General features: G+C 43.3%; 3 protein-coding genes across 3 annotated transcripts; 2 read left to right on the plus strand and 1 right to left on the minus strand.

Annotated features, from left to right (window-relative positions):
* Window positions 1–5,942: 5,942 nt before the first annotated feature.
* Window positions 5,943–7,424, plus strand: VTP01DRAFT_6970 (uncharacterized protein; the record flags this gene model as incomplete). The annotated part of the gene is made up of 4 exons (XM_069385930.1): window positions 5,943–6,045; window positions 6,099–6,144; window positions 6,219–6,391; window positions 6,451–7,424. The coding sequence occupies 4 exons, from the start codon at window positions 5,943–5,945 to the stop codon at window positions 7,422–7,424; spliced, it is 1,296 nt and encodes a 431-aa protein (XP_069243343.1).
* Window positions 7,425–8,296: 872 nt separating this feature from the next.
* Window positions 8,297–10,552, plus strand: VTP01DRAFT_6971 (uncharacterized protein; the record flags this gene model as incomplete). The annotated part of the gene is made up of 11 exons (XM_069385931.1): window positions 8,297–8,467; window positions 8,556–8,672; window positions 8,741–8,824; window positions 8,878–8,943; window positions 8,998–9,070; window positions 9,127–9,492; window positions 9,547–9,611; window positions 9,674–9,928; window positions 9,996–10,150; window positions 10,213–10,351; window positions 10,403–10,552. 11 exons carry the CDS (start codon window positions 8,297–8,299, stop codon window positions 10,550–10,552), a joined length of 1,641 nt encoding a protein of 546 aa, XP_069243344.1.
* A 32-nt stretch (window positions 10,553–10,584) lies between these two features.
* Window positions 10,585–12,591, minus strand: VTP01DRAFT_6972 (uncharacterized protein; the record flags this gene model as incomplete). Its single annotated transcript, XM_069385932.1, has 11 exons — window positions 10,585–10,860; window positions 10,914–11,006; window positions 11,065–11,320; window positions 11,380–11,447; window positions 11,513–11,643; window positions 11,699–11,798; window positions 11,855–11,866; window positions 11,929–11,994; window positions 12,053–12,217; window positions 12,289–12,358; window positions 12,419–12,591. 11 exons carry the CDS (start codon window positions 12,589–12,591, stop codon window positions 10,585–10,587), a joined length of 1,410 nt encoding a protein of 469 aa, XP_069243345.1.
* Between the last annotated feature and the right edge of the window lie 412 nt (window positions 12,592–13,003).

The following is a 13,003-nucleotide window of genomic DNA, read 5'->3' on the forward strand; positions in this document are numbered from 1 at the left end:
TTCCCCCTTTTGCCCACGTCTGCCCTGCCCCGACACGATGCGTGGTCCCCGCCAAGAGCGGGAAAACAATAAACTTGTTTGAGCTACAGATATGCTAACTAACAACAGCTACAGCTAATATTTTATTAAGCATAAAGTAAAAAGCGTCAATTAGTATCACATTTTTGCATAATTCCTTCCATTCGATTACTTACCATGGTGTCTAAACCCCTGTTGCGGTTGTCGCAAGAAGCATGTCCGCAGCGCAAATATTTCCTCTGAGTCAGTCTCCTGGCTATAGAAATTGACACAGATATAATGTACTCACCAGCAAGCTGTATTGGATCAAACCGTTTTTGCTACGGTGATAGACTAAGGAAAGCAAAAGACAGTCAGCAAGAAGCAAGATGTCTTGACGGAGAAGAGGATGGGAGGGAGGCGGACATCAAGAGGACGGAAACAAAAAGGGACACGCAAGGAACGGAATGGGTCAGCTAGTTCGATTTCAACGCTTTTTATACAATATGTATTCCAGACTAGAGATCAAAGCAAGATATTGCAATGTGTGAACAGGATATACGTAAATCTGACTTCTTGTTTGCACTTACCGGTCACCAGTCAAATTGAGGGATCCAGCGAAGCCGCCGAGAATGAAGAAAACGATAGACGAAAGAGATGAGAGAAATAGAATTTTCATCGGACATCCTGCTATGTTTCCAAGTGATTGATTTTTACTCATGTATATCCGAGCGCCTTATAGTCGTTTGCACCCTGCAAAGAGAATAAATGTCATCGTATGCAGTAAATATCGACCTTATCCAGATCCAGACGATCGAGAATCCACCGGTCAATTTATATTCATAGTAGAAAATATAGCAAGCAACTGATATTGGCGACGGGTTCCGTCGCTGCCCTTGCGATATTTCCACTCAAGTCTACGGCTCTGTACGGCTCGGTCGATCTTATGAAACAACGCATGCGTGTGCCACCATCCTTTGCGCTCTTTTGACAAATCAGTATATACGAATGTAAATGTACCATCTACGACAAGGAGCTGTGCGACAGATCTGAGATATCCCCTGTACACTAAGTCACCGGTGTTGGTTGATCCGTTCATAGTCCATCTTCCCGTACTACCTAACCTTCTCAGAATTTAGATAGTCGTAGTGCGAGATAGTAGTCCCTTGTTCATCGTTTTGAATACAAAAACACATCTCACAGACTTGCTGTCTCTATGTCGTGCTGCTACTCTAAATCATTTTAATAACAAATTCTACGCAATCACTAACCAAGGGAAGCCACAATGTTTAAGAATAGAGGCATTGTTGCTATAGTAGCAAGAGGCTCCTGTGGCATCTTCCGCAAAAGTTCATTCAGAGCATCTAGATTTTCGTTCAACGTTATGTCACATTGATATAAACTTACAATAGAGGATTAGCGGTACAGATCATAAAGATCGAAAGGATCTTCTCTAATCAATCATATCAACCCGAGAGAGCATCACAATACTAGGAGACAACTATGTATATGATCTAGGATAAAATTCTTTGTATGATGTTTAATTATCCAGGCATGGACTATATCGTATTGGGCCATGGCATACGTCGGAAAGCAGATTTCTTGTTTGGGGAATTTATGTGACGAATGAAGCACGCATGGCGGGCGATCGAGATAGACAGAGCAAAGGAAAATCTGCAATATCCATTCCTCTTCGCTATCGTCCAAAATAGAATAAAGGAGTGTCCATTAATCTTTTCCGTCTTCAGGCGCGAATTTGAATTCAAAAAACCGTACCAAAAATCTGAGATGCCTTTTGTGGTTGCTCAGTCGCTCTCTTTCGTCAACTTCTGCAAAATCGAGTTTGAGAAAAGTTCTTGAAACATATATTTACATTTTGCGCAAGGTAAGAGCATAGCAGTTCTCTCTCAAGCTGATATTAATTCGCAGTAGATACATCATATGTTAGAGATTCCGGTATTTTTCATGGTACTACAGTAATTGAATATAAATAAGTAAATGGCAAAACTTTGCATTTGTTATATGCTAAATATTTAGAAAAAATGTGTTACATATTGTATTCCAGGACAACAAGGGCGTTATCCTGATTTTAGAGAATGCCGTCGTAAGTTTGAAGTTTCAAGCGAAAAGAGGTCGAGGTTGCACTCGGTTGTTCTTGACTGCACGCATTACTATGAGGACATATTTTGCAAAGGACACTTTCAGAAAGGAAAACGATCGATTTTTTTTTTTTGCGAAAGCAGCTGTCTGAACAAGTGATAGTCTTTTCAATTGTCAGAATCCTAAGGAATGCTACGTGCATCTCGACACGGCATGCTGTACAGTTTATCCACGACAATGTATATACAACAGTTGAAGAAAGAGTCTTTGCATGAGAAGAATGGATGAAAAAAGCGCGAATATTATCATTGTTATTCGTCAAAATTTAATTGCTATGGACATGAATTTTCTTTTAAAGTGAATGCACTACTGATTTCGACTCTGTATTAATGTACATATTACATACAAAAAGTACAAATGGTAGATCGGATCCTGTTCCTTCAGCGATGATTGATTCCAGATGGACTTAGTTACTTGACAACCAGATAGGCATATGTAACTAGATTCGTTGATGCAACGAAAAAGGGAAAGGAAGGAAAATGGCTCGTTTATATTCCTTCGACTTTCCAGTTCACTGTATGAGAGCATACGCGTTGAAGTACACAAAAATTCGAATTCAAACAGTCAGGGCTATACAAGAGCTGTTACGTCAGAACCGTATTGTAATAAACCTAGAAAAAGGCACTCATTTACTGATGGCCTGTGATATTTGTAGTTTGTAAACCGAAAGTTATGAAGAGATCCGGCAAGTGAATCTTCAATGTTGTTGCTGTGCTCGTAGCTCATCTCCCAGCAAGTGCTGCTTGAAAGGACTGCGCAAAAGGGTTCGGCAAGGCACATAAGATGCTCTAGCGTTCCGCATTCTGGAAATATACGCGAAAGCACTTCTACTTGTAGGCGCAAATTTTTGACAAAAATCCTGTAATTTAGATTCACAAAGGCACTTCTCAATGCACTGTAGCTAGATTACATTGTATTGAGAACTGAACCCTGCGCAATCGATTGTTCCCAGGGGACTCTTTGCAAAAATCAAAGCGCGCAGCAGCACTTTGCATGCCGCGTCCGCTAGTGAAGGTTTAGGGGATAATCGTCGTCTGCACATACGATTTCCGCTAATACTAGCACAGCATCATTTTTTTCCTTTCCTGACCTATCTCTCCGTCTGTCTGCAATCCCAGCCCCTAGCTTACTTTGCTGACCTTTGACATTTAATATTACGTACACGTCAAGTGGTCTACACTGTTACAGCATGCAGGCTTAGAACAAAGTTTGTCTAAGTTTTTCTCTAACCTCACTACATAGCGATTCTCTCTATTTCAGCGGGTGTGCCTCTCTTTGCTGCTCGAGGTAAACTTTGGTGTTTAAACTTTGTGCGGCTGTGTAAAGTTACATAGGCACTGGTCCTCGGGGGGACCCGTAACACATCCGCACCCCTCGGATGCGGAGCCGTGTAGCATCACTCTCAGCAAGCAATCGTCCGTAACTTTTAGAAGTGCCTGCTGCAGTGCAATTCGTCTCCTAACAAGATAGTTTATTGTCACTGGGTTGCTGCATCTCTGCAGGATGGCCTGTGCTTTTCCCGAGGTGGAGCTGGCTGGCCGAAAAGCAAACGATCGCGGCGAAAGAATTTCTGTACATCATCGTCTAACATGTACGACAGTTTGCCTGTCTGAGCGTGGCTCGTGCAGGTTTCGTACCACTGTCGGTGCTTCTACGATGACGCGGATTTGCACCGTGGTTAACACAATAACTTTGCTACGTACGCGTGCATACTGGAAAGGGAATGCGGAGGGACGAAGATGGTAAATGCTTTGAGGGCTACTATATCTCGATCGTTTCCCTTTTTTTCTTGTCTGATGCTGGCAACGTTTTTAGGAGTTTTCCTTTCTTTCTCCTTTCTCCGATTTTGAACTTCCAAAACACAATGGAGATTTTAGGAGCTTGTCTTCTCGATCAAAAGGGTCCGATGTATGAGCTGCATGATCTGCAAGGTGATGACGAATACACCTTTCAGCACATCTTGAACTGTCCAGACAAACTATCAAATGATTTGACCACGAGGTTTCACATTATCCCAAGAGGGACAAGAAGAGCCAGCCATCGTATCTGGCACACACTGCATCCGATCGATAGCGGCTAAATACGGATAATTGTACTATGTACATGGCAGATCATTCAAACGGATGCAAGAATTTCGCACCACCGCGGAGAAAGGGACTTATTGCTGGTGCTGATCTGCATACATAATACCCAAGTACATCATTTCCAAAATGTTGGAATAATAAAAACATCGGAATTAGGGGCAAATAATCTAAAGACAAAGAGATTTGGCCATGACAAAGGCATTAGGCGTTGTCCACTCTATGGCGATTGAGGAAACAAAAAAGATACCGCCTCCACCCTCTCACACGCACATCCCCAGCCCCTGGAAGGCAGAACCTCCTGTCTAAGGAAAATGAGAACGTAAGAAAAAAAGAGGATGGATGCATCAAGTAGAAAGAATCATATACACAGAAAAGAAATGAATGATACACATCTATTTGAGTGGCTGCTGCGCTGGTTCCACTGAAAAAGCTCTCTGCAATGCATAACATGCAGAATTCCAAGTTGGCCACTGATATTGCTTTCTACTGACCTCGATTGAATTTTTTCTACGTCTAAAAATCTACAATACTATCTCTCTCCCGGTTGCCTTTTCGATATACACGCCCTTGGCGAACTCTGGACCGGAAATCCCGAGGTTTGAAAGGGCGGTTGATTTTTCTCCATGTGACGATGATCAGGGAAAAGCATCAAGTCGTGCAACCATATGGTTGAGAAAAAAGGAAATACATGTCAACCAAAGTGGAACGTTATACCACATACAGACAAGACGGCACCGCACGGAGGGCTTATATGCGATCGAGTAGAGGGCCGTTGCCAAACTCCCACCCCAGCTGACGATCATGACTCGATTTGGAATGCAGCATGGTGCACTGAGGTGTGAGGACCGCATATAGTCTTCCAATAAGCTTTTTCTGATGTATAACACATTGCTGCCAGCTGCTGCATCACCATCATGACGGCAAAGATCACTGTATACTATTTATGCTCCGATCATCTTGGCCTCCATCCTCCCATCAGTTTAGCTAAATTCTAGCTCTATGCTAAAAGGAAAGGCGCTTTATAGAAGTAAAAAGAGAGAGAAATAATAGCATGTAGTGAGTGTTATGCTTGGAGGTTTGATATGCACAGACATTGATGCATATATGCTCGTTTATTATTGAATGCGTCAGCAGATTACATGGATCTCGGCAGATGGGGATGGAAAAGGAAACCTTGGCTTGCTCGCTTCCCAGCTCTCTTTGTTTCGATAAATCAGTCGCTTGTCAAGCAAAGCGCAAGCATACACATGTCTACAAACCATAACCCCTTTCAGATTTGTGACAGGATTAGGAAAAAAAGAACTTGTTGTATCTTTGGAAAGCGCAAAAGGCCCACCGTGCACCCGTAATTGGACATGATACGTCTGATCCGTAGGCAAGGAAAAAACCTAAATTGCAGATGTCGATAGGAAGCTCGGATCGCCAGCCAATTAGTATCGAATATAGTAAATCTAATGGTAAATACCTTTATGTCTGGCGTGCTGTGCGATGGTCCCCCTTTCCTCTTCCGCTGGCTGCTTCCTATAAATATACGCTCGAGCGTTCTTTTTTACCCGCATCGAGAGACTTTATTTTTCTCCCTCGATTGTTAGAATATAAGCCCAAGGAAATTTTCTTGCTTCCCTTTTTTGCCTTTTTTCTTTTATTTTCCTTTTTTTCTTTCTTTTCGCACTGCTTTTCTCGCTTACGCCCTAACTTTCCATGCCCTCTGACAAGTTCAAGACCTCTTCTTCAGGCCGGTCAGCAAGGAACGCTGCAAACAACTTTCTACACACCTTTTCTGGTATGCCACCTTACCCTTATGGTATGTTGAAACTCTGTTGAGTATAGCAAAGCATCTTTTTAACGAGCTACCAGGTAATATCTTTTCTTCAAACAATATGAATGCGTCCCTTGATGAAAGGTAACTTTATTTGACAAGAAAAGAAAATGCAAAGTTTGGGCGAGAAATAAACCCTGAGCAATCTTGGGATTTAGCAGTCTGTCAGATCAAGCGCATCACGACAAGAGATCCGCACACAACGCTCTTGAACGACAGCGCCGCGAAAACCTCAACTCAAAGTTTCAGCAACTCGCACATGCCCTCCCTTCCTTACAGTCTGTGCGACGCCCAAGCAAATCTGTTATTGTTGCAAAGTCGCTCGAATTTGGCAAGTATCTTCATCAGACATGATAATCTTACATACCATTATTAATTCTTATTTAATAGTGTCTAATTCCCCCTCGAGGGAAACCACATTTCAGAACCAAATTGAGCAGCTGCGGCGGGAGAACGAGCGATTGAGAAACCAGGTTCAACGTTCTAAGCTGCATCTGAAAGGAAACAATGCATCTACTTCCTCGTTTAGGGAACGAACTGCATCAGTGGCTGCACCTGCCTTGACCGAATCTAGCGCAAACACCGTCAGCTCCTCCGCAGAACAGGACTCGTCTCCCCCGATTGCAGACTCCTCGTCTTCACCTAGCAAGCGCATGTCACGCCTATCCATGTCCTCGTCTAGCACCGATTCGAGCAGCCGGAAACGCCACAAGCAGCCAAAACGAGTGCCCAGCAGCACCAGCAGTCTTCAAACAGACGACAGGCGATCCTCAGTCGATTCCCGCTTCCGGTCTGCAACTGCTATTGGGCCTGCTCCACCGTTGGATCACAATAATGAAGTGCTCTACTCGCACATGACGATGCAACCTGCAGATTTTCTGAACGATGCCACGAGTCCAGGCAACCACATCGGAGGCCTAGCAGCAACAACAGCAAATATACCTATGGATCCTAGATTACTCCAAGGACCGGATATGATGCTATTCTCCCCTCCAACCCCGGCACCGCAGCAACCTGAGGTGCCTTATAGCAATGCGCCCCAGATGCTGAATGTCGCTGCCATGCACTCGCAGCACCATCCCCAGCAACAGCAGATCTTGCCTGGTGCGTTCTTGACTCCTCAGCAAGCCTCGATGATTGGCGATTTTTTATCCTTTATGGACGCAAGATACCCTCAACTATACCCGGCTTCTTTCATGCCTGTGTCGTTCCAGCAGACAGCTGCTAGCTCAAGCACAACTGCATCCAGCACTTCTGGAACTTCTGTTGGTACCTTCCCCCAACCTTACATTCAAACCAACTCGAATGAAGGTACGTCCTCCTCCACCCATGCTTGGCCTTCCTTCTCTCCGGCAGTCTGTTAAACAAGCTTTATTTTTGGGGCACCCCAGGGTACCACCCGTCTTTTCCTTAAGCAAGGTCGTGGAAGAAGGGGATACCAAATGTACTACGCGTTATTCTCAACTTTTTCTTCTTTTTCTTAAACTATACTCTATTTCCTCATTACTCGCATGTCCCTGCAATTCCCCCTTTACTCTTTTGTTGTATGCGCACCCTTCTTGTCTCTCTATGCTTGTAAACTTGCCCTTTGCTCTTTTTTTATCTGTCTCTATTTCACTGATGTACTGAACGTGATATCTTTCCACTTGATTCTTCTTCTTCATTTTCTAGTTTTGTACATAGAAGAACAAAAAACTTCTTGTAAGCTTTACCTTTTTCTCGTTCTTATGTTCCTCTAAAAATCGGCCAAAAAGAATAAACGACTTCCCAAGTCACATGGGGGATTTGCTGTAATTATATCTTCGCGCGAAACTGGCTCATTGTTTCACACAGAAAAAATCATAATACAGGATCGTCACCCCTTTCCAGGCCCATCTTGTTTCTGCCGTTTGTGCGAGAATGTGCATTAAGGGGGTTTTCCTTATGCAACATCAAACGCTTTCGGTGTTGGCCTAGATTCTTCTTTTCGAACAATGGTGCTGTGCAACAGATGATTGCTGTCTCCTTTTTCTTACAACCATCCCTTCTGTCGCAAGGGTAGTTTCTCTTTCCCGCGTCTCTCTAGCGAGCACTTTACACAATGCATCCGTGTTGGGCTTCAACCTCCGCCGCAGGCAAAGCAGCCTGCCTTGTGCCACGTTGACCTTCGCAAGAGGTGCGACCTAAAAATCTCCAGACGGCTTCCAAATACGAATATGCAATAACGTGGTGTGCTTTTCTTCGTCACTAATCTACAATGTTGAAGCAAGGCACCAGTTTCACGTATAAACTCCTCCTATTCCTGCTACTTGCATATCAAGTTTTGGCCGGCGACAACGCCGCGCTGCGATCGCCGCTTGCAGATCCCAGACCGATCGACTTTGTCGAAAACGTCCTACAGTCGTCAGAATCTCAGGACTATTGCAATGTAAAGTAATAGCTGTCAAGACGATGACAGCAGTCGATAAAAGATATTGGCTTAATTGGCTGCTAACTCGTCAATCGATAATTTTTAGCCGGCGGGACAGATCCAAGATACTTGTTGCGACTATGCTAGTGTCGAGAATATTCAACGTCAAGTATTCGAACAGCTTCAGGCGCTTGTGAGGACAAAGTTCTTTCGATATTATAAGGTGATTTTCTTTTTTCCTTTTTCGTTCGGGCAATTTTCTGTCAATGCTAATTTTAAACCTCAAAATAGCTAAATCTATGGCGAGAGTGTCCGTTTTGGAACGACGATGGGCTGTGTATGAACCGAGATTGTTCGGTCGCAACAACAGATGAAGTAAGGAAAAGAATATGTTCAAGTGCATGGTATAGAAGTTAACCAGACGATAGTCTGCCATACCAGAGGAATGGCGTCAACAGGCATTGAGCGCAGTGCAGATGTCACCGAGAGGATCAGTGAGTGCAAAGAAAAAAAAAAGTAAAATGCTGTAATTAACGCACTGTATTTAGCTTTTCCAACCATTTGAGGTCTGTCAGTATAAGGATCAAGACTTTTGCATGATCGACGATGAAAACGATGCCGGTAAATTCTCTTGCAATTGATGCCAGACTTTGCGGCTGCTGACATGTTTTTCAAAGATGGCGTATACGTTGATTTGATAGAGAATCCTGAACGATTTACAGGATACGCCGGTGAATCAGCGGCACGAGTGTGGAAATCAATTTACGAGGAGAACTGCTTCAACATAGTACACAAGATGACGGATGGTTGCGAAACATGCAATAATATCCTTAACACCGGTCCTGCTGATCAGATTGGTCTTGCTACCAGCAACAACCCTCTGAAGATGGCGGAATCTGTCGCCGAGGTCGAACGAAAGTTTGCGCACGTCCCAGAAGACCGTGATAAGCTGGATGCACTGCTGAATGATCTTGCAGAAGATCCTGACGGTGATGGAGAAGAAGTCTGCCTTGAAAAGCGTGTCTATTATCGCCTGATCTCAGGTAACATGAATTTAATATCTTATTTTCGACAATCACCTGATTTATTTTGACCAGGCTTGCATTCGTCTATTTCCATCCATATTTGTGATGAATACTTTAACCAGACGACGGGAGAATGGGTAAGCGTTGATATATACAAAAGCCTGGAAATTTGCAAATTGCTTATAAAAAACATTTGTAGGGTCCTAATCTCGATTGCTTCGTCACACGTATTGGTGCACACCCGGAGAGATTACAGAACATATACTTTACTTACGCGGTGGTGATGCGCGCCGTTACTAAACTGTCAGGCTATCTAGAGGGCTACAATTTCTGCACAGGTGACCCCGCGGAAGACCAAGTTGTAAAGGATGGAGTACACAGCCTTATCGAGACGGCAAGGACATGCCCTGTCACTTTTGACGAAAGCACCATGTTCCAAGGAGAGGACGCCAAGGTATGTATACATATCAGATAATCCAATGGCGCCGATAAACCATATTTACTCTACATTTCGTCTACAGAGCCTAAAGATTGAGTTCCGCGACCATTTCCGAAATGTTTCTCGGATTATGGATTGTGTGGGATGCGAAAAATGCAGATTGTGGGGCAAAATCCAGACAGCCGGCCTCGGCACAGCTCTCAAAGTCCTATTTTCCTACGAAGACCGCAGTCTAAAGTACGTGGCGAACCAATACTGTTATCCTTCAAATTAGGATTGTATCTAATCAGGACACGTAGCCCCAAGAGAAACCCGAACCTTTTGCAGCGTTCAGAGATCGTTGCCTTATTTAATACATTTAACAGACTGTCCGAAAGTCTGCAGGCAATTCAACGATTCAGACAAATGTATCATGAACGATTGAATTCCGACAATATGGTAAGCATAAACTTATCATTTTCCATTTTTGTTTATCTGACGTGGTTCAAGTTATCATCTTCCAACAATTATACGACGAACTTGCTGGAAAATGCTACTGGCTTATTTGCCGCACTCTTTACTCGAATCATGGCTCAACTAGACTATTGGAATATACCTATCCCCACATACATTCGCTCTGTTATCCCAAAGTACATGTAACATAGATAGATTTTGCATTAAATTCATGATCATCAACGGAATATATTTGGTAAAATAGAGTCCATTCGAGCAAGGCCTGCCTCAGTGGGACGCAATCCACCGGGTCCTTGGAGTTCACCTCGCAACTGCTGCGGTGTATATCTGTGACTATCCGGCCAGTCACCTTCATGTAATAACAAGAAGCCAGAATTGATATAGTTGTCGACAGTTTCGGTATCGAGTAAGTCCATCAAATTTTGACCAGTGAGCTTTTTGAACCTCGACTGTGGAATGCCCATCCGTGTCCGCAACCCAAACACAATTAATTCCTATTATATATTAGCAAATCGCTGTATGTAACGGAGAAACCTCACGAGTTTACCTCACGCATCTCTCGAGGCGGTATAGGTATCCACTTTCGGATACCTTCGCCTTCTTGCTCACACAGTGCCATATATTTTTCTGGATGGAACTCCTGGAGACGAATAAGTTGAATATATGTACCAGGATATTGCACGTCAACATCTACATACCCCAAAAGTTCGTATCCGTTCCAGGGTATTGAGATTTGTTAAACGACCGTGTGCACCCGGTCCAATTCCCAAATAATCCATGCCTTGCCAGTACGAAAAGTTGTGCCTGCTTATAGCTGTATTCTTCCGCGCATAGTTGGATACTTCATAGTGGGCAAAGCCGTACTGTTCGGCCATTTGAATTGTCAGGTCATACATATCCGCAGCTTCGTCGAGAGACGGCAGCGGTGGTATCAATTTTCTGCTTTTCCAAAGTCTGTCATGGTAACGCAAGTTAACTTCGTAAAGAGTATATTTGCTAACCCCAAAACCTACGGAGTGCCACGTTCCATCGTGAGCTGGTATATTGAAAGATGATCACCAGCCAGGTATTTCAGAGTATGCTGCAAAATTCATACGTTAACACTGTTGATCCGGATAATAAAAGATTACATATCTTATACGCTACCTCTAGTTCTCGTTTCCAATCAGAAATTGTTTGTCCTGGTCTCGCAAAGATAAGATCAAATGTAAAGTTGTCAAACAATCTTTTCGCTTCTTCAATGTTGGCCACAGCTTCCTTCCCGGTGTGATCACGTCCTAGTATTTCAATTGGATATAGATAGAAGAGGCGTTTAAAGAGCTGGTAATTTACCCATAAGCTTTAAATCGGTATCATTGAATGATTGAACGCCTAAAGACAGTCGGTTGATGCCAGCTTGTTTGAAATCTCGCAGACGAGATGCCTCAGAAGACTGCAAGGTATTTAGTCCAGTCTGCCTTTTGTGGTAGAATGTGACTATGTGCGTACCGTCGGATTTGCCTAGCAGCATTAAACTCGAGTTGGTAAGAAGTATGCAACTTCCGAGATTCATTCAACCTTACCTCTAAAGTTACTTCAACGTCGCTTGATACGTTAAGCGCTGTTAATATACGCTCTACCGTTGAAGGCTAAAAAATGCAATTTCAATGCTCAGGAGCAGTTGCTTGCTTGAATAATTTTCCTTACACTCGCCAGACCTTTTTGATTGTTGTTAGCATATGCAACTTTAGAATTATTTAAACGTTCAAACCCACTAGGTGTGCCGCCTCCGAAATAAACAGATGTAATCTTTCTTTGTTTGAGTCCAAAATGCGAGAGATTTAAATAATAGTCGATCTCTTTCAACAATGCCTGCATGCATATGCAAGGAGCATGATATTAGGAAACTTTCGGATGAATGATTGACCTGTTTTTTACTTTGCCTTTGACAAACGCTCCACGGGTGGATTAGATGGATTGACATATTTGTTAAAGTTGCAATACGTGCATTTGCTAAGATGGCTCGTATGAGATAATGTGCAACAATGCGACTGAAAGATATGTTAGCACCACCTTTCACAGTATGGCCAATGCAAATATACGGCAAAAGGTTGCTGGCCCGCTGCCGTTACTCCTGCTGCATTGTTGTTCCATCGCAGCAACGATCTAGTTGACCATTGATTCCCTGAACATGATCCGGGTCTGCTGCGACAAAAGTTGGCAGCGATCGTCTTTCCGATCAACATGTGAGAGAGTTGAAAGTTGCTCGGAAGACGGACTTGCTCCTGAGAAACTCAAATTACTATTTGATCCTTCGTTTGGAAAGCTTTTACATTTCGACCTTGAATACTATATACAATCATGCTAAACTATTCTAATTGCCTGGCGACCGAGAAGAACTTTATACGCTGCTTCTGCATTGTATCTAATGATATAATTCTGTATAACTTTACTGTAGAGCAAAGCATCGGCAACAAGATCTTAAACAATGGAAAAAGTTGTCCAGGAACAAGTTTGTAACAATCATATCACGCCATCCTCTTAAAACGCTAGTATTTTCTTTACAAGCGCTTCAGGCTTCGCTTGGTTCGCTGAAGCTCATAGCTGATCCGAGTCTGAAGAATAAACTCGCTTGGCCTTCATAAACCTCCATTCTCC

Source organism: Rhizomucor pusillus (genome assembly GCF_041956525.1).
Source record: "Rhizomucor pusillus strain CBS 183.67 unplaced genomic scaffold VTP01scaffold_3, whole genome shotgun sequence".
Taxonomy (NCBI): Eukaryota; Fungi; Mucoromycota; class Mucoromycetes; order Mucorales; family Lichtheimiaceae; genus Rhizomucor; species Rhizomucor pusillus.